General features: G+C 35.7%; 1 protein-coding gene across 2 annotated transcripts in view; it reads left to right on the top strand.

Moving 5' to 3' along the window:
• The window catches only part of ANAPC10 (anaphase promoting complex subunit 10), a 107,500-nt gene that overhangs the window by 4,055 nt on the left and 79,010 nt on the right, over positions 1-24,435 (top strand). For both annotated transcript variants that reach the window (XM_047092103.1, XM_047092104.1), the window contains exon 3: positions 21,385-21,475. In XM_047092103.1, the coding sequence (XP_046948059.1) occupies positions 21,385-21,475 (91 nt within the window). The remainder of the gene's footprint in view (positions 1-21,384; positions 21,476-24,435) is intronic.

Genomic DNA, 24,435 nt, shown 5'->3' with positions numbered 1-24,435 from the left:
CTTTCTTTCTGGAAGCATTTCAACTTTTTTTTTTTTTTTAACATTTATTTTTGAGAGAGAGCAAGCGCATGAGTGAAGGTGGGGGAGGGGCAGAGAGAGAGGGAGACATGGAATCTGAAGCAGGCTCCAGGCTCCAATCTGTCAGCACAGAGCCTGATGCATGGCCCAAACCCACAAACCATGAGATCATCACCTGAGCCAAAGTCAGATCCTCAACCAGCTGAACCTCCCAGGTGCCCCTAAACTTTTCTATTCTTAAAGTTCAAGACTTTTGCCAGGAAATGCCAGGATACATGTGTATCTTTTCCTCTCATCTGTCTAACTTGTAATTTGATGGGCATTTTCAATCTGTAGACTTAAGCTCAGAGAAAGTTTTTTAGCTTGAGTAACGTTAATTATAATTTTATTGGTTTAATAACATTTTCCAAAGTTTCCTTTGGAAACTTGTTATTTACACATTAAGACTGCTATAGCAGTATTCCCAACCACGCCTCTTGTTTCCTCTTAGGATTCCTTTCTCTCTCTTTTTATAAGTAATTTTTGAGGTATAATTGATTTACAATAAAACTCACCTTTTTTAGGTGTTATAGTTGTGTGAATTTTAACAAACTCCAAGCACCATCACAATCAAATATAGAGTATTTCCATTATCTAAAGAAATTTCCTCATGCCCTTTTGTAGTCACTCTACTGCCCCCTTCCTAGCTCCTGACAACCTTTGATCTGTTTTGTATCCCTCTGGTTATACGTTTCCGAGAATGTGTGTAAATGTAATCACACTGTATGTAGCTTTCTAGGTATGGCTCTTTCACTTAGCATTTGTGATTTTTTCCATGCTGTTACATATATCAGTAGTTTGTTCCTTTTTATTGCTGATTACTGTGCCACTGTATGGTTATACCATAATTTGTTTACCTATTCACCAGTTAGTGGAAATCTAGGTTTGTGGTAGCCAGCTTCCAAAATGGTCCCAGTGATCCTTGTCTCCTGGTATTCATGCCTTAATGTTGACTTCTCCTGCAGTGTGTCAGGATTGGTCTCTGGAACTGGTAGAAAATGGCAGAGGTGATAGTATGTGACTTCTGAGATTAGATTGAAAAAAGACATTGTGACTATGCCTTGTTCTCATTTTGATCACTCACTAGAAGTCAGCTGCCATTTTGTGAGGAAACAAGGGATCTGGTGAAGAGGTTTGTGTGGCAAGGAGCTCTGGCCTCCTGACAGTGGCCAATGAAGAACTGAGGCTTCTTGTCAACAGCCAGATGATCAAGCCATCTTAGAATGGATCCTCCAGCCCCAGTCAAGATTTCAGATAATTAATTGGTTTAGATAACTTGACTGCAAATTTCTGAACATTCCTGAACCAAAGTGCTCAATCAAGTTCCTCCCAAATTTCTGTCTCATAGAAATTGTGAAATAACGCATGTTTGGTGTTTTAAGCTGGTAAGTTTTGGGGTAATTGTTATGCAGCAATAGTTAACTAAAATTACTTCTCATATTTGGTGATTATGGATAAGCTGCTATAAGCATTCGTTACACGTTTTTGTGTGGACATATGTTTTCATTTGGGGGGGTAAATTCTTAGGAGCAAAATTCTGTAGAATTTGTAGGAGTAGAATTTGTTTTTATTTCTTCCTTCCCAATCTGTACCTTTTATTTCCTTTTCCTGTCTTACTGTGTTAGCCAAGGCTTCCAATATAACATTGCATGGGAATGGTGAGAAGGGACATCCTTGTCTTATTCTTGATCTCAGTGAGGAAACTTTTTAGTTTCTCACTATTAAGTATGGTGTTAGCTGTTGGTTTTTTCATAGATACATAAAGTTGAGGAAGTTCCTTTGGATTCTTAGTTTGTTGGTAGATTTCATGTTGAATGGTGTTGGATTTTGTCAGATTCTTTCTCTATATTTGTTGGTATGATCATATGTTTTTTTTTCCCTTAGCTTGTTGATATGATGGATTCCATTAATTGATTTTGGAATGTTGAACCAGCTTTGCATGCATGGAATAAATCCCACTTAGTTGTGGTTTATAATTCTTTTTATACATGGTTTCCTTTTGCTAATATTTTCTTGAGGATTTTTGCATCTGTGTTTGTGAGAGATACAATTCTTTAACTTTCTTTGAATCCCTTTTTCTGGTTTTTGTTTTAGGGTAATGCTGCCCTCATACAATGAGTTAGGAAATATTTTCTATGCTTCTGTTTTCTGGAAGAAATTGTAGAGAGTTGGTATTATTTCTTCTTTACGTGTTTGATAGAAGTCACCAGTGAAACCACCTAGCCCTGGTGATTTCTTTTGGAAGGTTATTAATTTTTTATTCAATTTCTATAGTAGATATAGACCTATTCAGATGATCTGTTTCTCCATGTGTGACTTTTGTTAGATTTTGTCATTCAAGGAAATGGTCCATTTTATTTAAGATATTAAATTTGTGAGTGTAGAATTGTTTTTTTTTTTTTTAATTTTTTTTCAACGTTTTTATTTATTTTTGGGACAGAGAGAGACAGAGCATGAACGGGGGAGAGGCAGAGAGAGAGGGAGACACAGAATCGGAAACAGGCTCCAGGCTCCGAGCCATCAGCCCAGAGCCTGACAAGGGGCTCGAACTCACGGACCGCGAGATCGTGACCTGGCTGAAGTTGGACGCTCAACCGACTGTGCCACCCAGGCGCCTCTAGAATTGTTTATAATACTGTTTTAGTTTCCTTTTCATTATCCATGTGATTAGTAGGCATGACCCCTCTTTTGTCAATGATACCAGTAATTTGTGTCCTCTCTGTTTTTTTCTTGGTTAGCCTGGCTGGAGGTTTATTGATTTTATTGACCTTTCAAAGAACCAGCTTGTGGTTTAAGTGACTTTTTCTCTATTAATTTACCCGTTTTCAGTTTCATTGGTTTCTGCTCTAATTTATATTATTTCTTCTGCTTATTTGGGTTTAATTTGCTTTTCTTTTTCTTGGTTTTTAAGGTAAAAGCTTAGATTACTGATTCTAAATCTCTCTTCTTTTCTAACATACATACTACATGCTGTAAATTTCTCTGTAAGCAGTGTTCTTACTGCATTCTATAATTTTTTGGTAACTTTTATTTTCATTTTAATTCAGTTTCAGATATTTCAGTTTCTTTTGATACTTCTTCCTTGATTCATATGTTGCTCAATCTCCAAATATTTGGGGATTTTCCAGTTATCTGTTAGTGATTTCTAGTTTAATTCTGTTGTGGTTTGAGAGCCTGTTTTGTATGATTTCTATTCGTTTAAATTTTTATGTGTAATTTATAGGCCAGAATGTGGTCCATCTTTGTGAATGTTATTTATATATGAGCATGACAAAAATTGTGTATTCTTGAGAAGCTTGCATATTCTGTTGACACCTGATAAACTAATTAATAAGTGTCAATTTGATCAAGTTGATTGATGGTGCTATTCAGTTCAACTATTGATTCAATCCTTATTGATTTTCTGCCTGATGGGTAAAGGCTAAGATTCAGAATTTAAAATTCTTTAGGTGTCCTTGTTTTTGTTTTCCTTGTTATTTTTGGATTCCCCTAGAGGCTCATTAAATGGAGTCTAAGCTTACAGTTCTTTGAATTGTAACCTTCTGATATTATATAGGAGCCCTGCTGATATGATGGTCAGTTGTAGGGGGAACAGAAGCGTTCTATAATCCTGTGACTAGATCATAGAATTTTAGTAGGTCTATTTCCATGGCTGTGACCTTTACAAGTGCTTCTCAACTTTCCCTACACCCCACTTATATGGGAGACAGGAAGGCTACAGGAGTCTGGAGTTGGGTATTTTTCTTCCCCCATGTCAGCTAGGCTCTAGTAAAACTCACGTTGGTTAGATTTGAAAACAGTTTTCCTAGAAGACAGATCTTTGTTAAGGACAGCAGGATGCTCTGGGTGTATTTCACAGTGATTACTTTTCCGCTATCTCTGCAGGAAGCACTGGAGAATTTTCTTTGATCTTTACTTTGGTGGGGCTCCTAGAGGTAAAATTTACCTAGAGGTAAAATTCTTGAAAAGGTGCAGCTCTTCCTAAGGTTGGGCTTCTAGGAGTTTTTATCTCTCAATTTAGTCTACACTTAGTTGCCAGCAATTGGTCAATTACTCTTAAAGTTTTCCTACCAGTTGCTGACTCCAGCAGCATTTGCTACTTCCGGTAAGCTGTGATTCTGTGTTTTGTTTTGTTTTTCAGTTTCCTGGGTGGTGGTTTTACCCTGACCTGAATTCTCTTTAAGACCTAAGATGTATTATTGATTTTTAAGTAGGTTTGGCTTCTTTTCATTGTTATTGTGAGGATGAAAGTGACATTTTCCAAGTTCTTTACGTGTCAGACTGGAAGCTGGATGTTTTTCCTTTTCCTTTTAAACTATATATATCTTTATATTTGAAGTGGATTTCTCATAGATAGTACTGGGTCTTGGTTTTTAATTTATTTAAACCTGTGCACTGTCAGTGTAGAGCCTGATGAGGAGTTTGAACCATGAGATCATGACTTGAGCCGAAATCAAGAGTTAGATGCTTAACTGACTGAGCCACCCAAGCGCCCCTTGGTTTTTAATTTAATCTGTTATTCTTCATCTTTTAATTGAGAGTCATTTATTGGTTATTATTTATTTATAATTATTCATTATTTTTGATGTCATTAGATTTAAAACTACTATCTTGGAATTTTCCTTTTTTTTTTCCTATTGATGTTTTTTCTCTTTTTTTTTTCCTGTTTTTGGGTAAATTCAGTATTTTTTTTATGATTCTGTGTTATCTCCACTATTAACATTATTGGTTATACATCCTTTTTGATATTTTTGAGTGGTTTCCCTGAGGATTCCTTTTTTTTTAATTTTTTTTTAATCTTTATTTTTAAGAGAGAAAGAGAGAGAGACAGAGACAGAAACAGAGACAGAGAGACAGAGCGTGAGCAAGGGAGGGGCAGAGAGAGAGGGAGACACAGAATCCGAAGCAGGCTCCAGGCTCTGAGCTGTCAGCGAACCTGACGCGGGTCTCGGACTCATGGACCGCGAGATCATGACCTGAGCTGAAGTCAGAGGTTAACCCACTGAGCCACCCAGGCGCCCCTGCCCTAAGGATTTCAATATATATCTCTAATCATCACTTCATAGTAGTATACCACCATAGGTATGGTATATGAATCCTTCAAAAGGATACTTCCAATTTTTACCTCTAATCCTTTATGCCATTTTTGTCATACATTTGACTTTTGCATATTTTAAACTGCTGAATATATTGGTGCTATTTTTGTTTTAAAAGGTAAATTATCGTTTGAAGCAATTAAGAAATAAAAACTACTTTTTATTAATTTTTTCAGTTTTTGGAACTTAATTTCTTTTAATGGATTCAAGTCTTCTATCTGGTATCATATTCCTCTTACCTGAAGAACTTTCTTTAACATATTTATGTATTGTAGGTCTGCCAGCAATGTTTGGTTGAAAACTTTTTCATTTTGATTTTAGTACTGTGGTATATTTTCCCTACATGGAATTCTAGGTTGGTAGATTTTTTATTTTACTACTTTAAAGATGTCATTCCATTATTTTCTGGCTTGCATAGTTTCTGAAGAGAAATCTGCTATAGTTAATGTAGCTTTTTTCCTAGTTGCCTTTAAGATCTTTGCTTTTCAGTAGAATGATTATGATGTGTCAGAGTGTGTGTGTGTGTGTGTGTGTGTGTGTGTGTGTGTGTGTGTTTCATTCTGTTTGAGATTCACTGAGATTCTTCCATCTTCTGGTTTGATGTCTTGCATTATTTTACAAAAATTCATGGTCACTATTTTTTTAAGTATTTCTTTTGCTCCGTTTCTTCTCTATTGTCCTTCTGTGAATCCAGTTATACATATGCTAGATTATTTGATTTTTCTAGACCGTTTGTTATTGTCCCATAGCTTTTAGGTGCTTTTTTTTTCCACTTTTTTTTTTTTCTTCTCATTTTGTTTTCCTCTGGATGTTTTTTTATTGATCTAGCTTCAAGTCCACTACTTCTTTCTTTGGCTTTGTTGAGTTTCATCTCTGATATGGTGGTTTTTTATTTATAGCTTTTCCATATGACCCTTTAAAATTTTTTTTTTGGAAATATTTTATTTTTAAGTTATCTCCAGCCAACGTGGGACTTGAACTCACAACTCTGAGATCAAGAGTCACATGCTCCACTGACTGAGCCAGCCAGCTGACCCTCCATTTGACTCCTGAGAAGTTTTTAATCTCTGTTGAAATTTCCTGTTTGTTCAAACATTTCATCTATTTTTTTCCCCTAGATTCCTGAATATGTTAATCATAGTTATTTGAAGTCTCTGTCCAGTAGTTCCAACATCTGGGTCATCTCTGAGTGTATTTCTATTGATTGTTTTGCCTTTTGGTAATATTTGTTTTTCTTGCATGTTTGAGTGTCCTAATCTTTTATTGAATGCTAAATATCATGTTAGTGGATACTGACAGAAATGGTGGTTACACTTTGAAATGGATACTTCTTTTCTACTGTCAGTCCTTTATTGTGGGGGTTGAGTTAGTTAGGAATTGACCTGGTTTTTTGTTTGTTTTGTTTTGTGTGGTTACCTTCAGTACCTCACAGGGTTCAAATTCCTCTAAATATGCCCAGTGCTTAATGGTGGTGGGGTTGCCAGAAGAGGTTTTTTTTGTCTTTTTTTAATTTAAATTCCCATTGGTTAACATACAGTATAATATTAGTTTTAGGTGTACAATATAGTGATTCCATACTTCCATATATCACCTAGTGCTCATCACAACAAGTGCAGTCCTTAATCCCTATCACCTATTTAACCCATTTCCCCACACACCTCCCCTCTGGTAACCATCAGTTTGTTCTTTATAGTTAAGAGTCTGTTTCTTGGTTTGCCTCTCTCTTTTTTCCCCCTTGGCCCATTTGTATTGTTTCTTAAATTCCACATGAGTGAAATCATATGGTATTTGTCTTTTTCTGACTGATTTATTTTGCTTAGCATAATTCTCTTTAGCTCCATCCATGTCATGGCAAATGGCAAGATTTCATTCTTTTTTATGACTGAGTAATATTCTAGTGTGTGTGTGTGTGTGTGTGTGTATATATATGCCACATCTTTTTTCATTTGTCAGTTGATGGGCACTTGGGCTGTTTTCATAATTTGGTTATTGTATATGATGCTGCTATAAACATCAGTGTGCATGTATTACTCTAAATTGGTATTTTTGTATTTTGGGGGTAAATACCTAGTAATGCAATTGCTAGATCAAAGGGTAGTTCCACTTTTAACTTTTTGAGGAGCCTCCATACTGTTTTCCAGAATAGCTGCACCAGTTTACATTTCCACCAACAGTGCCAAAGGGTTCCCCTTTCTCCACATCCTCACCAACATCTGTCATTTCTTCTGTTGTTGATTTTAGCCATTTTGACAGGTGTGAGGTGATATCTCATTATAGTTTTGATTTATATTTCCCTGATGATCAGTGATGCTGAGCATCTTTTCATGTGTCTTTTGGCCATCTGTATGTCTTCTGCTTGTTTTTAATTGGATTATTCATTTTTGGAGTGTTGAGATTTACAAGTTCTTTTTTTTTTAAGTTTTTATTTATTTATTTTGAGGGAGAGAGAGAGAGAGCAGGTGAGCAGGGGAAGGGCAGAGAGAGAGAGAGAGAGAGAAAGAGAGAGAGAATCACAAGCAGGCTCTGCATTGCCAGCGCAGAGCCCAGCGTGGGGCTTGAACCCATGAACCGTGGGATCATGACCTGAGCTGAAACCAAGAGTCAGATGCTTAACCAAATGAGCCACCCTGGCCCCCCCTACAAGTTCTTTATATATTTTGGATATTAACCCTTTACCCGATATGTCAATTGCAAATATATTCCTTCATTCCATCAGTTGCCTTTTAGTTTTGTTGATGGTTTCCTTCACTGTGCAGTAGCTTTTTATTTTGATGAAGTCACAATAATTTATGTTTTTGTTTCCCTTGCCTCAGAAGACATATGTAGAAAGAAGTTGCTATGGCTGATGTCAAAGAGGTTATTGCCTGTGTTCTCCAACCAGAAGAGTTATTTTTTTATTTGTTTTCTTTTCTGAGTAGGTTCCATGCTCACTGTGGGGCTCGAACTCAGGACCCTGATATTAAGAGTCACGCATTCTACTGACTGGGCTAGCCAGGCACCCCATTTTTTAAAATATATTTTACCCAACATGGGGCTTGGACTCACAATTCTGGGATCAAGAGTTGCAAGCTCTACTAACTGTGCCCACCCCCCCTCCTCCCACAAGAGGAGTTTTTTAATGTTCCTTCTCCACTTTCAGTTTTCAGCTATCTCTGTACCTCTGTGCTTCAGAGGGTGTCTCTCCATGCTCTTTCCCTGCCTTCAGCCGTAGAATGCTATACCTTTTACTCAGTGTAGGGAATTAGAGGTAGGGCTTCTCTGGTTTCCTGGTCCAGCTTCAATCTTAGACATCTCTTGTGTGCCTGGCCTCCAAGGTAGGGCTTTCTCAGCATTTTGGTCCTTCCTACGTGTGATAGCCAAACTCTGCCTTGTATCTGTGGCTAGTCTTTTGTGGGAGAGTTTTCTGCCTTACCCCCAGAGGAAGGACTGTTTCTTGCCTCTACCCCAGGCATGGAGGATTTTTTCTTTTAATCTTCTCCCTGCAAGGATGGGTCTTATCTGTCCTGGAGTCAGTAGGTTTGATGCTCATTCCTTAGCAGCTTAAGTCCTCTGTTCTGTTGGAGAGAAGGGTTTGGCAGGGAGGGTGGGGCTTTTTGCTTTTCCTGCAGTGGTGGTCACTTCCCTTCTTCAGGCAACCATTGAAGTAGCCTTTCTAGTCTCCTGCTCTCTTATATATGTGGTGAAGGCCCTTGGAAAAAGAGTCTGAGGGTCAGTGTGAGTTCACTTTATATTTGGGACTACCAAGATTGCTGTACTTTTATGCTAGCCCACACTTGGCCTTTAGCAATTTGTTAAAGTTCTGCCTTATGTCTCATGTGTTTGGTCATTGTTCCTTCCTCCCATGCTCTACCACAGTTGGGAAAAGCTATATATCCTTTCTCTCCTGAGGCTGAGAGTTGCCCCTTCTTGGGTTTTAGGCTTTTGGGTTGCTGTGTTGTTTCAAGCTCTCATGTTTTTGAGGAAAATTATGAGTTTGTAATTTATCTAGCTTCTTCTTGTTTGAATGGGAGTGATGCCTTTTTCCAGCTTCCTACATCCTGGACTGCTTCAGAAGTTTCTAATATTCTTCATAGTATCAAATAGTTCTGTGAATTTGCTCAAATCGAACACTTCCCATTGCTTGACCTAGTAGCATAATTCAAACTGGTGGCTTACTGTGTCAATAATAGGGTATAAATCAATGTCCATTCACATCCTTTTATGCTATGAATTTTGCGGAGGGCAACACATACCTGGCTCCCTGAAGATGCCCCACTGCTCTGACATCTTGGAGGTACAGAAGAGAACAATAGCTAACACTGCCAGGAGAGTGGTGGGATTGCTACAAAATGTGTTAGGTACAAAAGTGATGCAGTTCATCAGTTTTGTGTCATACATTTTACTTCCATCACCTTTGGGCCCATCAGTGAAATACCATTGTATGATTATACATAAAGAATGACTGACTGGGGTGCCTGGGTGGCTCAGTCGGTTGAGTGTCTGACTTCAGCTCAGGTCATGATCTCATGGTTCGTGGGTTCACACCTCGCGTCAAGCTCTGTGCTGACAGCTCAGAGCCTGCAGCCAGCTTCAGATTCTGTCTCTGACTCTCTCTGCCCTTCCCCCACTTGTGCTCTGTCTGTCTCTAAAATAAATAAACATAAAAAAAAAGAATGACTACTCTTTATTAATGAGATAGCAATTAATGAGAAGGTTAATTGTTTAGCTTTTGCTATGCTATGGTCAGGTATTTTTCATTTTTAGGCAGCAGACAATTGCTGAAATCTATAACACTGTTAGAGAGTAAAAGATAAAAAGCATAGAACCCTGGCTATCAAGGAGTTTACAATCTAATGGAGGAATTATAGCTTTAAACTAGGCATTATTTTACAGTATAATAATTTATAACTTTTATTTAGCATTTACTAAATGTTTTAAGTACTTTATGTGTATATGCAGTATCTGCTGTTATTTTTATCATTTTCCAAATGAGGAAATGATAGTACAGAAAGATTAAGTAATTTGATAGTGATCATGTGATTAGTGGGAATCCTGCGATTCAAGGCAGTCAGGTTCTGTGGTATCGTATTGCTTTCTACTAAGCATGGGCTCAGTGTAGTAGTGGCTGAGAAGGGAAGTGATTGATTCTGCCTAACAGATCAGGGAAGGCTTCATGGAGATGCTTATCTTACATGATGGAGCAAGAATAGGGTTTCACCGAATAAGGACATAAAGGCAAGAGAAACAGTATGCACAAAGGTGTACAGCTGAGACAAAACATAGCTCATTCAAAAATTTTAGGTAAAACTAGAACAGAGGGAAGTGGCCTAGGCAAAGCTAGTTAGGTAGAGGCCTGATCATTGTTAAACAGTTGACACTTTACTGTATACAGCCATTGAAAAACTTTAAGTAGCAGAGTAAACCAGTATTTGTTCATATTTGAGAAGTGTAGAGGATGTATTGAAGTGAAGCAAGGTTAGCGGCAAAGAAGTCGTTTAAAAGACGTGTAAGAATTCAGGTGAGAGGTGACATATGGAAGAATTTTAATAAACTTTCAAAATGTTAATAACAGTTTGTTGGAGGTACAAATTTACTTGCCTGCTATAGTGTGGTAGTAGTATAGAGCTTTGAAAAGTTATTTTTCTGTCTCTGGAAATACTGGTTCAATATTTCACTCAGATTAAAATTGGAATGTATTTAGTAGATTCAGCTTAATTGAAGACACATCACAAAACAATTCCACAATTCAGCACAATTGTCAGTCTCTGCCCAAGAGACTGGAAAAACTAAAGGTCAAATTTGTGTGGCTGCTAGCATTATAAGAGAGTCTTATTAGAGTAACTTAATCATTTAATTCCGTAAGCACTAAATTCATACCAGGTTGGGAAACAAAATTAAGGGGAAAAATAGGTACATCCTCTATGTTTGACTCTATATTTGATACTTTACAAGCCAACAAAAACAAGGATTTAGTGAGGCTGTATTTTGTGAACATCTTCCAGGATATATTTTCCACTTGATTTATATCTTTTACCAAGGCATTGCTTTTATTAATTAATTTTAGAGGCATAATTCAATGGTGTAAGTTCTGTTTTTCTTTAAAAAAGTTACTAAATTTAAATCTTTTTAAGTTCACGCTATAACTGACAATTGTGATCATTGAGTGAATTTCTCATTGAATAGCATTATGTGCATTGGTGAGAATAAAACAGCAGGATAAGAAATAGATCAAGAAAGGCCTTTCATGGAAAATGAAATTTGTGCTGAGATATAAATGTTAGGAAGAATCCATTGTGCAAAGATTTCAGACAAGAATCTCTCTGACACAGGAAACAGGTAATTCAGAGGCTCTAAGCTAAATGGTTTGGCATGTTTGAGGTTCAGAAAGAAGTCTAGTGTGACTAGTGGATAGTGGGTAAGGAGGACATGAGGTTGGAGACATAATTAGACATGGTCAGATTATGAATTTCTGGTAGAATTTGGATTTGAAGTACAATTTAGATTTGAAATACAAAGAGATACCACTGGAGATGTAAAGCAGGAAAGTGAGATGATCCGATACAGAGTTTAAAAAAATAAAATCACCATGGCCACTGAGAATAATGGTTGGTGGTAGAGTAATGGTGAAGACCAGGGAAAGAAAGGCTAGTATAGTAATTTATGTCAGATGATGATGTTTTTGACTAGGCTGATGGTTGAAAATGGAGAGAAATGATGGCTTGGGATGTATTTTTAGAGGTGGGAAAAATTATGACTTACTAAGGGAAAGGAAAGATTCAAGAGTGACTCTTAAGTGTCTGGCAGAATAATTCAGTATTTCCTAAGTTGATAGTGTGTGTGGGGAAATAAATACTTTTTTTTGGTGAAAACAAAGTTATGAGTCAAATACATTAGTTTTTAGATCAGCATTCTAGTGAGGTGTTTATTAGGCAATTGACTACAGAAGCTTGGGGCTCTTGGGGAAAGGTTTAGATTGGAGATACAAATTTTGAGGGTTATCAATATACTGATGATATTCTAAGCCTATGGACTGGATTGACTCACCTAAGGACAGATTGTATTTAGAATAAAAGAGTAAAGCCTCAGGGCTCTTCAAGATGTTGAGGCCTGGCAGAATAGCAGGAATAAGAATGTGCAAAGGGCAATAAAGGAGAAGTGGTCGCTGAACTAGTTGGAAAACTAGGAGAGTGGGAGATAATGGATAGAAGCCAAGAGAAGACAGTATATAAAGAAATTAGTTAATTCATCTCTTTTTTTTTTTTCTTAAATCGAAGTATAGTTGACACACAATGTTATATCAATTTCAGGTATACACCATAGTGATTAGATAGTTCTGTACATTACACGATGCTCGCTACAATAAGTGTAGTTACCATCTGTCACCATGCAACATTATTACAATATTATTGACTATATTCCCTATGCTTTACTTTAATCCCCATGGTTTATTTTATGACTAGATATTTGTATATCTTAATCCCCTTCACCTATTTTGCCCACCCCTCAGCAGCCCCTTCCCTCCTTCTGGCAACCACCAGTTTGTTCTGTTTTTATGAGTCTGTTTCTGTTTGTTTGTTTGTTTGTTCACTTATTTTGTTTTTAGATTCATAGGTGAAGTCATATGGTATTTGTCTTTCTCTGTCTCATTTCACTTAGCATAATACCCTCCAGGTCTATCTGTGTGGTCGTGAATGGCAAAATCTAATTCTTTTTTTTATGGCTAAGTAACTGATTGTACTTATATAGCACAACTTGTTCATTCATCTATTGATGGACACTTAGGTTCTTTCCATATTTTGTTGTAAGTAATGGTGCAATAAACACAGGGGTACATACATCATTTCAAATTAGTGTTTTAATTTTCTTTGGGTAAATACCCAGTAGTGGAATAGCTGGATCATATGGTATTTCTATTTTTAATTTATTGAGGAACTTTTGTAATGTTCTTTGGAAAAATGTCTATTTAGGCCCTCTGCCCACTTTTTAGTCAGATTGTTTTGGGGGGTGTTGAGTTGTGTGAGTTCTCTATATATTTTGGATATTAACTTCTTATTGGCTATATCATTTACAAATAATTTCTCCCATTCAGTAGATTGCCTTTTTGTTTTGTTGATGGTTTCCTTTGCTGTGCAAAAAGCTTTTTATTTTGATGTAGTCCTAATATTTTATTTTTTGTTTTATTTCCCTTGCCTGAACAGGTATATCTAGAAAAGTGTTGCTGAGGCTTGATGTCTGAGAGATCACTGCCTATGTTTTCTTTCAGGAGATTCATGGTTCTAGGTCTTATATTTAAGTCTTTAATCCATTTTGAGTTTATTTTTGAGTATGGTGTAAGAAAGTGGTCCAGATTTATTCTTATTCATGTAGCTGTCCAGTTTTCCGAATACCCTGTATTGAAGAGATTGTCTTTTCCCCGCTGTATATTCTTGCCTCCTTTGTCATAGTTTAGTTGACCATATGAATGTGGGTTTATTTCTAGGCTCTGTGTCCTGTTCCATTGATCTATGTGTCTATTTCTGTGCCAGTACCATACTGTTTTGATTATTATAGCTTTGTAGTATAGCTTGAAATCTGGGATTGAGATACATCCAACTTTGTTTTTTCTCAAGATTGCTTTGGCTATTCAGGGCCTTTTTGTGATTTTATACAAATTTTAGGATTATTTGTTCTAGTTCAATGAAAAATACTATTAGTATTTTGATAGGAATTGCACTGAATGTGTAGACTGCTTTGGGAGGTATGGCTATTTTAACAATATCAATTTTTTTCTGTCTGTGAACATGGTATGTCTTTCCATTTGTATCGTTTTCAGTTTCTTTCATCAATGTCTTATAGTTTTCAGAGTACAGGTCTTTCCCTCTTTGGTTAAATTTACTTCTAGATATTTTATTCTTTTTGATGTAATTGTAAATTAGATGGTTTTCTTAATTTCTCTTTCTGCTACTTTTTGATTAGTGTACATTAATGCAACAAATTTCTGTTTACTAATTTTGTGTATTGCAACTTTATTGACTCCATTATTAGTTCTAATAGTTTTTGGCCGTCTTTAAGGTGTTCTATATACAGCATCTTGTCATTTACAAATAGTGGCAGTTTTACTTCTTCCTCACCAATTTGGGTGCCTTTTATTTCTTTTTTCTTATTTGGTTGCTGTGGCTAGGACTTCCAGTATTTTGTTGAATAAAAGTGAGTGTGGATATCTTTGTCTTGTTCCTGATCTTAGAGGAAAAGTTGTTTTTCACCACTGAGTATGATGTAAGCCATGGATTTTTCATATATAGCTTTTATTGTGTTGAAGTGTGTTCCCTTTAAACCCACTCTGTTGGGAGTTTTTATCATGAATGGATGTTGTACTTTGTTAAATGCTTTTTATGCATCTATTGAGATGATCATATGTTTTTTTATCCTTTTTTTTTTTTTTTAGTTTTTTTAACGTTTATTTATTTTTGAGAGACAGAGACCGAATATGAGTGAAGGAGAGGGGCAGAGAGAGGGACTCACAGAATCCAAAGCAGACTCCAGGCTCCGAGCTGGCAGCACAGAGCCTGACACAGGGCTCAAACTCACGGACTAGGAACTCATGACCTGAACTGAAGTCAGACACTCAACTGACTAAGCCACTGAGGATCCCCTATTCCTTCATTTTTAAAATGTGGTATATCATGTTGATTGATTTGTGGATATTAAATAATCCTTGCATCCCTAGAATAAATCTCAGTTGATTGTGGTCAATGATTCTTTTAATATATTGTTGAATTTCATTTGCTAGTATTTTGTTGAGAATTTTTGCATCTATATTCATCAAGGATATTGGCCTATAATTTTTTTTTCTTTTTTGGCAGCATCTTTGTCTGATTTTGGGGTAATGCTGGCTTTGTAGAATGGATTTGGAAGTTTTCTTTCCTTTTCTATATTTTGGAATAGTTTGAGAAGAATAGGTATTAACTCTTCTTTAAAAGGTGGTACTTGTCTGTGAAGCCATCTGGTCCTGGACTTTCATTTGTTGGGAGTTTTTTGATTACCATTTGAATTTCATTACGAGTAACTAGTCTGTTCAGATTTTCTATTTCTTCCTGATTTAGTCTTAGAGAATATGTTTTTAGAAATTTTATCCATTTCTTCTAGGTTGTCCAATTTGTTGGCATATAATTTTTCATAGTAGTTTCTTACAATCCTTTATATTTCTGTGATGTCCATTGTTACATCTTTCATTTCTGGTTTTATTTATTTGAGCCCTTTCCCTCTCTTTCTCTCTTTTTCCTTTTTGATGAGTCTGAAGGGTTGTCAATTTTGCTTATCTTTTTAGAGAACTAGCTCTTGGTTTTATTGATCTTTTCTATTGTGTTTTTAGTCTATTTCATTTATTTCTGCTCTGCTTTTTATTATTTCTCTCCTTCTACTAACTTTGGGCTTTATTTGTTGTTCTTTTTTAGCTCCTTTAAGTGTAAGGTTAGATTGTTTATTTGAGACTTTTCTTGTTTCTGGAGGCAGGCCTTTATCTCTGTAAACTTCCCTTTTAGAATTGGTTTTGCTGCGTCCCAAATATTTGAACTGTTGCATTTCCATTTTCCTTTGTCTCCTGGTATTTTTAAATTTCCTCTTTGATTTCTTTGTTGACCTATTGGTGGTTTAGTAGCATGTTGTTTAGCCACCCCTTTTTGTGTTTTTTTTTCTTCATCTCTTTATTATAGCACTTAACTCTTTATATTGTAATTTATCTGCTTCAGTTCCTCAGTGCTGGCCAGTGGAACATATTGGACTGTACAGGGAGGTAGCTGCTAGTTATGTGTAGCTATCGAGTACTTTATTTTTTATTTATTATTCTATTTGAGAGAGAGGGAGAGAGCGAGTGGGAGCATGAGCAGGGGGGAGGGGCAGAGAGAAAAAAAGAGAGAGAGAGAGAGAGAGAGAGAGATATCTCATGCAGGCTCCATGCTCAACAAGGAGACTGATGTGGGGCTCGATCCCACAACCTTGGGATCACGGCCTAAGCCACATCAAGAGTCAGACACTCAACTGACTGAGCCACTGAGGCACCTCTCTGTTGAATACTTTAAATGAGACTAGTGTTATTGAAAAATCATTTTAAGTTTTATTTATTTTTAATTAGTTTAGATGTAAATAGTCACAGCATAGATAGTGCATTAGATAAATGAATTCCACAGAGACCACGTGTTATCTATCTTTGTGTCTTCAGAGTCAACACATATGCCCCAGTTATAATAGCACCCTGGCAAACGTGGAAGGATTTGTGTTAAAAGATATAGATGTAAATAGTCACAGCATAGATAGTGCATTAGATAAATGAATTCCGCAGAGACCACGTGTTTCTATCTTTGTGTCTTCAGAGTCAACACATATGCCCCAGTTATAATAGCACCCTGGCAAACGTGGAAGGATTTGTGTTAAAAGATATGCTTGAGGTGAAAATGGCTGTTTTACTCCTAGAGGCAATCTAAACTGGGCTACTCAAATGTATCTCATCTATTGATGTTGTGTTAGTCAGCTCTTGCTGCACTAATGGTCTGTGACAAACAAGCCTAATCTCTCAGTGGCATATTATAACAAAATTTATTTTTTGCTTGGCTATGGCTTGGCTGTAGGCTGTGACTTGGGTCTAGGCCTGCTCCATGTGTTCAGGCACAATGTCTTAGTGGGGTGCCAACATTTAGAAGGGTGCCAAGTTAGACCTTGCCAGCACATTTAAAACCTCTGCTTGTGTCACATTCATTTACATTGTGTTGACCAAAACAAGTCATGATTAAGCTCCACTATGACTGGAGTGCAGAATCATTTTGTTCTCCTGGAGGATGGGTAGAGAAGAGTAGATATTTACTAAACAATAACAGTAACCACAGGTGAATGCTAGTTTTCTTTTCCTTAGAGCAGTGGTTCTCACCTGGGGATGATTTTACCCCCTAGGGATACATTTGGTAATATCTGCAGATGTTTTTGATTGATACACCTGCTGGTTTGGGGGGAAGATTGTGACTGACAAATAGTAGAGGCCAGAGATGCTGCTAAATATTTTATAATGCACAGGATAGCCCCTGCTCCTGAAAGAATTATCCAGTGCACACTATCAGTAGTGCCCAAGTTGAGTAGACTTGCCATAAAAGTTCTAAAATTTTAGCATGCCTAGTAATCACTTACAGGATTTATTAAAATACCGACTCTTAAACAGGTTAATGCTGAAAGTTTCTGATGCAGTAGGTTTAGATTTCCTAATAAGTTCCCAGATAGCAGTGATGCTGCTGGTCCAGGGACCATACTATGAACCACCGACTTATGAATCACTACATCATATGAAGGTTTTTTTCTGGATAATATTGTTTGAGTGCATTATCATGATACCTATCAAAGCAGTTATCACAGGTCTGTCTTTTGGTTCTTTTGTTTGGACTAAAAAGAATCCAGATACAACGCTGAATGGGAAGCTTTGGAAAAGAAGCTTACTCTATGAGCTATGGCACTGGCACATAAACAGATGCTTGTAAGAGGTTCTGTTTGTGAGACATATTTTGAAGAACTAGAAGCTGATAATCATACTTAGTATTCCAGAGGTAAAGACTTAGACTGATTAATTCTTGATGAGAGTGTACCTACTTAGTTATACTGTTAGAGTTTCATAAGCAATATCAATTAGAAAGACACTTAAAATGACTAGTTTTGAGTTACAGGACATCCTCTTATTCTGGATAAGTTATTCAGGTTTTTTGTTTAATGTTTATTTTACTTGTTAAGAAAAAACACCATTTTGTGAAATTCTTTGAGCACACACTTGTAAAATTGTGAAATGAAAGAGAAAGAAAAACTATCCAAATAGCTAAAATAAAATATGTGACAAAAGGTCTTTTAATCAATAGAACATTTAACGGTGGAGCTCTTAAGGAAGAGTCCTGTAATTGAGTTATCCTCTTTTAGGGAACTCATAAACTGACAAGAAGAAAAAGGGATTTAGAACTTAAGAACTCTTTATGTTAGTACCAAAACAACTTTTTATCTTATAATTTGCAGAACTGAATATTCTGAATTAGGCTTAGAAATAACATGTAAAGAAAGAAGCATGGTCTAAGGCAGTATGGTCCAAAAGACATATAATGCAAGTTGCATGTGTAACTTAAATTTTCTAGTACCTACATTAAAAAGGGTAAAGAAATGGGTGCAACTAATTGTAATAATATGGTTTTTGTTTTTTTTTTAATTTTTAATGTTTATTCATTTTTGAGAGAGAGAGAGAGACAGAGCACGAGTGGGGGAGGGGCAGAGAGAGAGGGAGATACAGAACCTGAAGCAGGCTGCAGGCTTCGAGCCATCAGCACAGAGTCCCGTGCAGGGCTCGAACCCACAAACTGCAAGATTGTGACCTGAGCCGAAGTTGGATGCTTAACTGACTGAGCCACCCAGGCACCCCAATGTAATAATATGTTTTTAGTTCAAGATAACTAGACTTATTATTAGTGAGATGGTTTGCATTTCATACTAGTCTTCAACCAATATATATTTTGCACTTATAGCAAATCTCAAGTTGAACTAGCCATATTTCTTCAATAGTTTCATGCAGCTAGTCGCCACCATATTGCACAGCACAGATCTAAGAGTTACAGAGTGAGTAATGGAGAACCCAGTTTTTATATTTTAAGATTTTCTTTGGTGCAATAGGAAGCTATTTTTTAACATTTATCTTGGTCACTGTCTGAATTCAGACCATCATCACTTGGAGTTTTGATTACTTAGGATGGGTTTCTCCCTCCCTGGCAATGAAGAATCTATCTGAAGATTCTGATCTGATTATTTCCTGATCATATAACTTACCTATTAAAAATTCTTGTGTAGGTTGGCATATTTTTCAAGATAATTTATACTTCATATCTTAGTACATAAGAGTCTGTATGATCTGACTCCTTTCATATGTCTCTGGTTCATTTCCTGATGCAACCCAATGTGTAGCCTTAGCTACCAAAAGCTACCTTTGTTTCCTGTAGATTCCACTTTTCCTTTTCTGTGCCATTATGTGTTTTTCTCTTTATTGAATGGTTTTTAACCTTGCCCTTCTACCTGTTTACCTAGTTAACTCTTACTAGTACTTCAGAATTTAATGCAAAAATTATTTTCTCTGGAAGAACCTTTCTTTTTTGATTTAAAAAAAAATTTTTTTTAACGTTTATTTATTTTTGAGACAGAGAGAGACAGAGCATGAACAGGGGAGGGGCAGAGAGAGAGGGAGACACAGAATCTGAAACAGGCTCCAGGCTCTGAGCTATCAACACAGAGCCTGACGCGGGGCTCGAACTCACGGACCGTGAGATCATGACCTGAGCCGAAGTCGGACGCTTAACCGACCAAGCCACCCAGGCGCCCCTGGAAGAACCTTTCTTATTCAATAGTGTATACTGTAAATGCAGCATATGAAGATTTAAGATATAAATCTCAGACTGTGGAGAGCATATTTGAATCACATGGAACAGACATAGGGTTAATATCCATAATAGTAAAAGAGTTATAAATCAATAAAGGGACCAAAGTGCAATGAAAATATAGGAGGTTATGAATAGGTGTTTTCTATAAGAAGAAATATAAATGATCAATGAAAGTTTGAAATAATAAGTTTTTACCTATCAGGTTAGCAAATACTTAAAAGAATGATTTCATTTTAGCATGAGTACAGAGAAGTGCTATCCAAGAGAAATCTAGCAAACCCCGTATGTAATTTAAAACTATCCAGTACCCCTATTAAAATTTAAAAAGATACAATTTTCATAATTTATTTCATCTCCATATATCCAAAATTATTTTAATATATAATCAGTATATAATAAATTATTAAATAGAGATATTTAATGTTTTTATACTAAGTCTTCAAAATCTAGTATAAAGATTTCAGAATATCACAAGTTTTACTGGTTACATAAAGGAATATATGTTCTCGTACATTATTGGTGAGGATGCATTTTGGAGGAGAAATTGGCAATATTTATCAAATTAAAAATTCAAATGACCCAGGGTTCTATTCCTAGAAGTCTATCCTCCAGAAATACTGATATGCATTTGAAGATTTTAGATAGGTAGATGTTTACTGCAGTGTTATTTGTAATAGGAAAACATTGGAAACAGTCTAAGTATCCTATAGGGGTTTGGTTAAATAATTATTACATTTCCAGACAGTGAGATATTGTATAACCTTTAAAAAATGTGGGAGCTGCTTAGGTTAACTGAGTTACTATATGAGTTAAATAAACATTACATGATATAATCATATAAAATGCTTAGAATGTACCTGGCACATAGTGAATGTGATATCGGTATTTGCTGCTGCTGTTATTATTAATTATTATTATTATTGATATGGAAGAATCTTTCAGATAATTTAAGTAAAAAAGAAAAGCAAAGTGTAGAGCTCTTTATCATATGCCATTATTTGTGTAGAGGGGAAAAAAGAATTATGCATTTGCTTATATATGTGTATAGTATGTGTGAAAGAGTATATAAAAAATTGATAACATTGATTATATTTGAGGAGGGAAACTGGATGGTGGGGGAGATAGAGACTTTCCACCATGTTCTTTTTTGTACCTTTTGAATTTGATCTATAATGAATATACTACTCAAAAAATTAAAATGTAAATTAGATCAATTTTCTTAAATATTTTTGAAACATCCACACCTTACCATTAAATTATTTCTACAATTAGTATGCATTATTATGATTTTAATCAAAAAGCAATACAGGTTATTTTTACTTCAGTTATCTAGAATAGCTAGATATGCAATTCTGGGCAAATTTAATTTTTGACTAATCAGAATGTTGATCAGAAACACTTGGCTTCAAAATGTATGTGATTTTTGAAAATATTTCTAAGGTGTCCTTTTTCTTGTCACAAGAAAGATGTATGGCATCTTGAACTTAATAAAACCTGATTTTGTAGGACATGAGGATCAGTCTTATTACCACCTTGTAGGAAGTATAAGCTGGATTTGAAGACATGCTGTGTTTAGAGTTTATTTAGGAGATATTCTTTAAAAATTAAAGCCAACAACCAAGAACAGTTGGCCCTAATGTAACATTTTGTGTGTGCAAATGATATTCTAAGAGTTGAGATCTTCTTAAGAAGATGGAAGAATTCTAATTTAAAGTTTAGAGTATTGACCATCCTCTTTATCAAACTTTCTGGACAAATGTGTATGGTAATTTTATATTTCGAATATATAGCTCTTTCTTTTTCATGAGAACTTACTGTCACTTGTGTTTTAGGATTTGGAGTGGATCAGTTACGAGATGACAATCTTGAAACTTACTGGCAATCAGATGGCTCCCAGCCTCATTTAGTAAACATCCAATTCAGGTAATACATTTTTGGATTTTTCTATTTGTGTAGGTTAAGTGGACAAAGTAATCTATTTTATTTACAAAAAATTTAAAGAAATATAGAAATTATGGTGAAATGCACTTAACTGGTTTTTATACGCCTTGAGATTATTTTTCTGCTTATTTAGATTGTGTTTTAAGTTACCCTGTCTTGTCTTTTGTGAATTCTTTATGGTACTTTACACAGGTCCTTTTACATGGAGATTTCGTAAATATACTTTTCATGTGTGATTTATTTCGGAAAAATATGCTTTGCTTATGACCTAATGCAATGCCTTAATGCATCACAGTGAATACACCTGGAGTGATAATAGTAAGTTGTTTAGGTATAGACTATTCATTTAATTCTCAGATTTGTATTTCCATTTGGAAAAAAAAAATGTTTTAATTTAGAACCTCGAAGGACATTTTCAGTTTTGAAATGCTTACTTTTTTGGGGAAAGGAAAATAACCATATGTTTTTCAGTTGCTTTGAATTTACTGAGACACATGGAAACCAGTACCTTGGTTATCTTTCTCCACTTATATCATCTGTTTTAACATTTTATGGTATTGTATTTTTAGTGTGTTTTTCTCACCAAGGGTATAGATCAGCAAATTTCTTATGAAAAATCTAGATAATAAGTATTTTAGGCCTTGTGGGCTATCAGGTCTGTGTTGCAACTACTCAGGCCATTATAGCATGAAAACAGCCACAGGCAATACATACTGGCTGAGTTTAGCTTTTCTAATAAACTTGATCTTAACAAAAGTAGGAGGCGGGCAGAGTTCACCCACTGGGGTGTAGTATGCCAACTATTGCCCTTGTGTATTAAATATGTACATGCCAGAAATAAAAACAGCACCTAATATTTTTTTAAAGACTAAAAATATCAGATACTTTGCTAAAAAGCCTTATGCATTCATTTCATTTAACCTCTACAGCAATTTTTTTCTTTTTTTAAATATAATTTATTGTCAAGTTAGCTAACATGCACTGTATACAGTGTGCTCTTGGCTTCAGGAGTAGGTTCCCATGATTCATCACTTACATACAACACCCAGTGCTCATCCTAACAAGTGCCCTCCTTAATGCCCATCACCCATTACCCCTCCCCCCGCCATCAACCCTCAATTTGTTCTCTGTATTTAAGAGTCTCTTATGGTTTGCCTCCCTCTTTGTTTGTAACTATTTTTTTTTTTCCCTTCCCTTCCCCCCTGGTCTTCTGTTAAGTTTCTCAAATTACACATATGAGTGAAAACATGTGATATCTGTCTTTCTCTGACTTATTTCACTTAGCATGATACTCTTCAGTTCCATCCATATTGTTGCAAATGGCAAGATTTCATGCATTTTCATTGCCGAGTAGTATTCTATTATATATATGTACCACATCTTCTTTATCCCTTCATCAGTTAATGGATATTTGGGCTCTTTCCATAATTTGGCTATTGTTGATAGCGCTGCTATAAACATTGGGGTGCATGTGACCCTATGAATCAGCACTCCTGGATCCTTTGGGTAAATTCTTAGTAGTGTTATTGCTCTACAGCTATTTTTATCCTTAGATAAATTAACTTGCCAAGATCACACAGCAAATGAGTGGCAGAATTGCAACTGAAGGCAAGTGCTCTGACCTGAGAACTTGTGCTTTTAACCATTATACTGTATAGCCTAGAGCAAATTTTTTCCATGACAACAAAGTTTATCACTTAAAACTGATATAATGAGTGTCCTAATTTAATTGTATTATATTAGAATAGCAGGCTTTTTTTTTTTTTTTACAAATACAATTTTATATGGAAGGCTAGCATATTGAACAAATAATTTTAAAAAATCTGTGAAATTTATCAGGCGTTAAATAGTTGTTGATATATATCATTTTTAAGTGGTCCTCCAAATATCTTTGTAAGCTGTAGGCACTATCATTTTTCTTATTTTACAGATGAAGAAACTAAAACTTAGAAAAATTAAGTAATTTGTTCAGGCCACACCCTATGCAGTTACAGAGGGTGGATGTGATCTAGCAGTCTAGACTTAAAAAACATTTTGTAATTAGTATTCAGCTGTTTCTCAAGCTTATTAAAACACTCAGAAACTTAAGGCCCTCCCTGCTTAACTCAGCCCTTGATGTCACTAGGGAAACCCAAGGTTTTGAGGAACACTTTTTCTTCTTCTTTTTTTATTTTATTAAAAATTTTTAAAATTATTTTTTTATCTATTATTTTTTATTTTGAGAGAGAGAGAGAGAAAATGCAAGCAAGGGAAGGGCAGAGAGAGAGGGAGAGAGAGAATCCCAAGCAGGCTCTGCACTGCCAGTGTGGTGCCTGATGCCGGACTTGAAGTCATGAACTGTGAGGTCATGACCTGAGCTAAAATTAAGAATTGGACGCTTAACCGACTGAGCAACCCAAGTGCCTCAAGGAACACATTTTTAAACAAGTGTTTTACAAAAAGGGAAGTTGATTAAGAATTTTGAAACAATCTCCTACTTAGAGAAAAGTTGCAAGTATAGTACAAGTTTTTTTCCTCTAAATTATTTCAGAGTAAGTTACCAATATAATTTCAGCTCTTCAGAATGTTTTTGTATGTCATTCCTATAAACAAAGGCATTCTCCTACATAACCATAATACATCCTTAGGAAATTAACATTGATACATTTAATTCTACAGCCCCATTCCTGTTCTACCAATTGTGCCAGTAGAGTTGAATCACCGGTTCAATTTGGATGTCACGTCTCTTTAGTCTCTTTTAATCTGGAACATTTCTTCACTCTTAACTTTCATGATCTTGGCACTTTTAAAGATAATAGGCCAGTTATTTAGTTTTATTTATTTTTAATACATTTCTTAAAAAGTTTATTTATTTATTTTGAGAGACAGAATGTGGGGGAGAGGCAGAGAGACAGGGAAAGAGAGAATTCCAGGCAAGCTCCTTACTGCAGAGACTGATCCAG

This window comes from Lynx rufus, unplaced genomic scaffold (genome assembly GCF_022079265.1).
Source record: "Lynx rufus isolate CCGP_SWC_20201006 ecotype Redwood Valley unplaced genomic scaffold, mLynRuf1.p SCAF_3, whole genome shotgun sequence".
In the NCBI taxonomy this organism is placed as follows: domain Eukaryota; kingdom Metazoa; phylum Chordata; class Mammalia; order Carnivora; family Felidae; genus Lynx; species Lynx rufus.
Note: the sequence above shows the minus strand (reverse complement) of the source record. Positions and strands in the feature narration are given on the sequence as shown.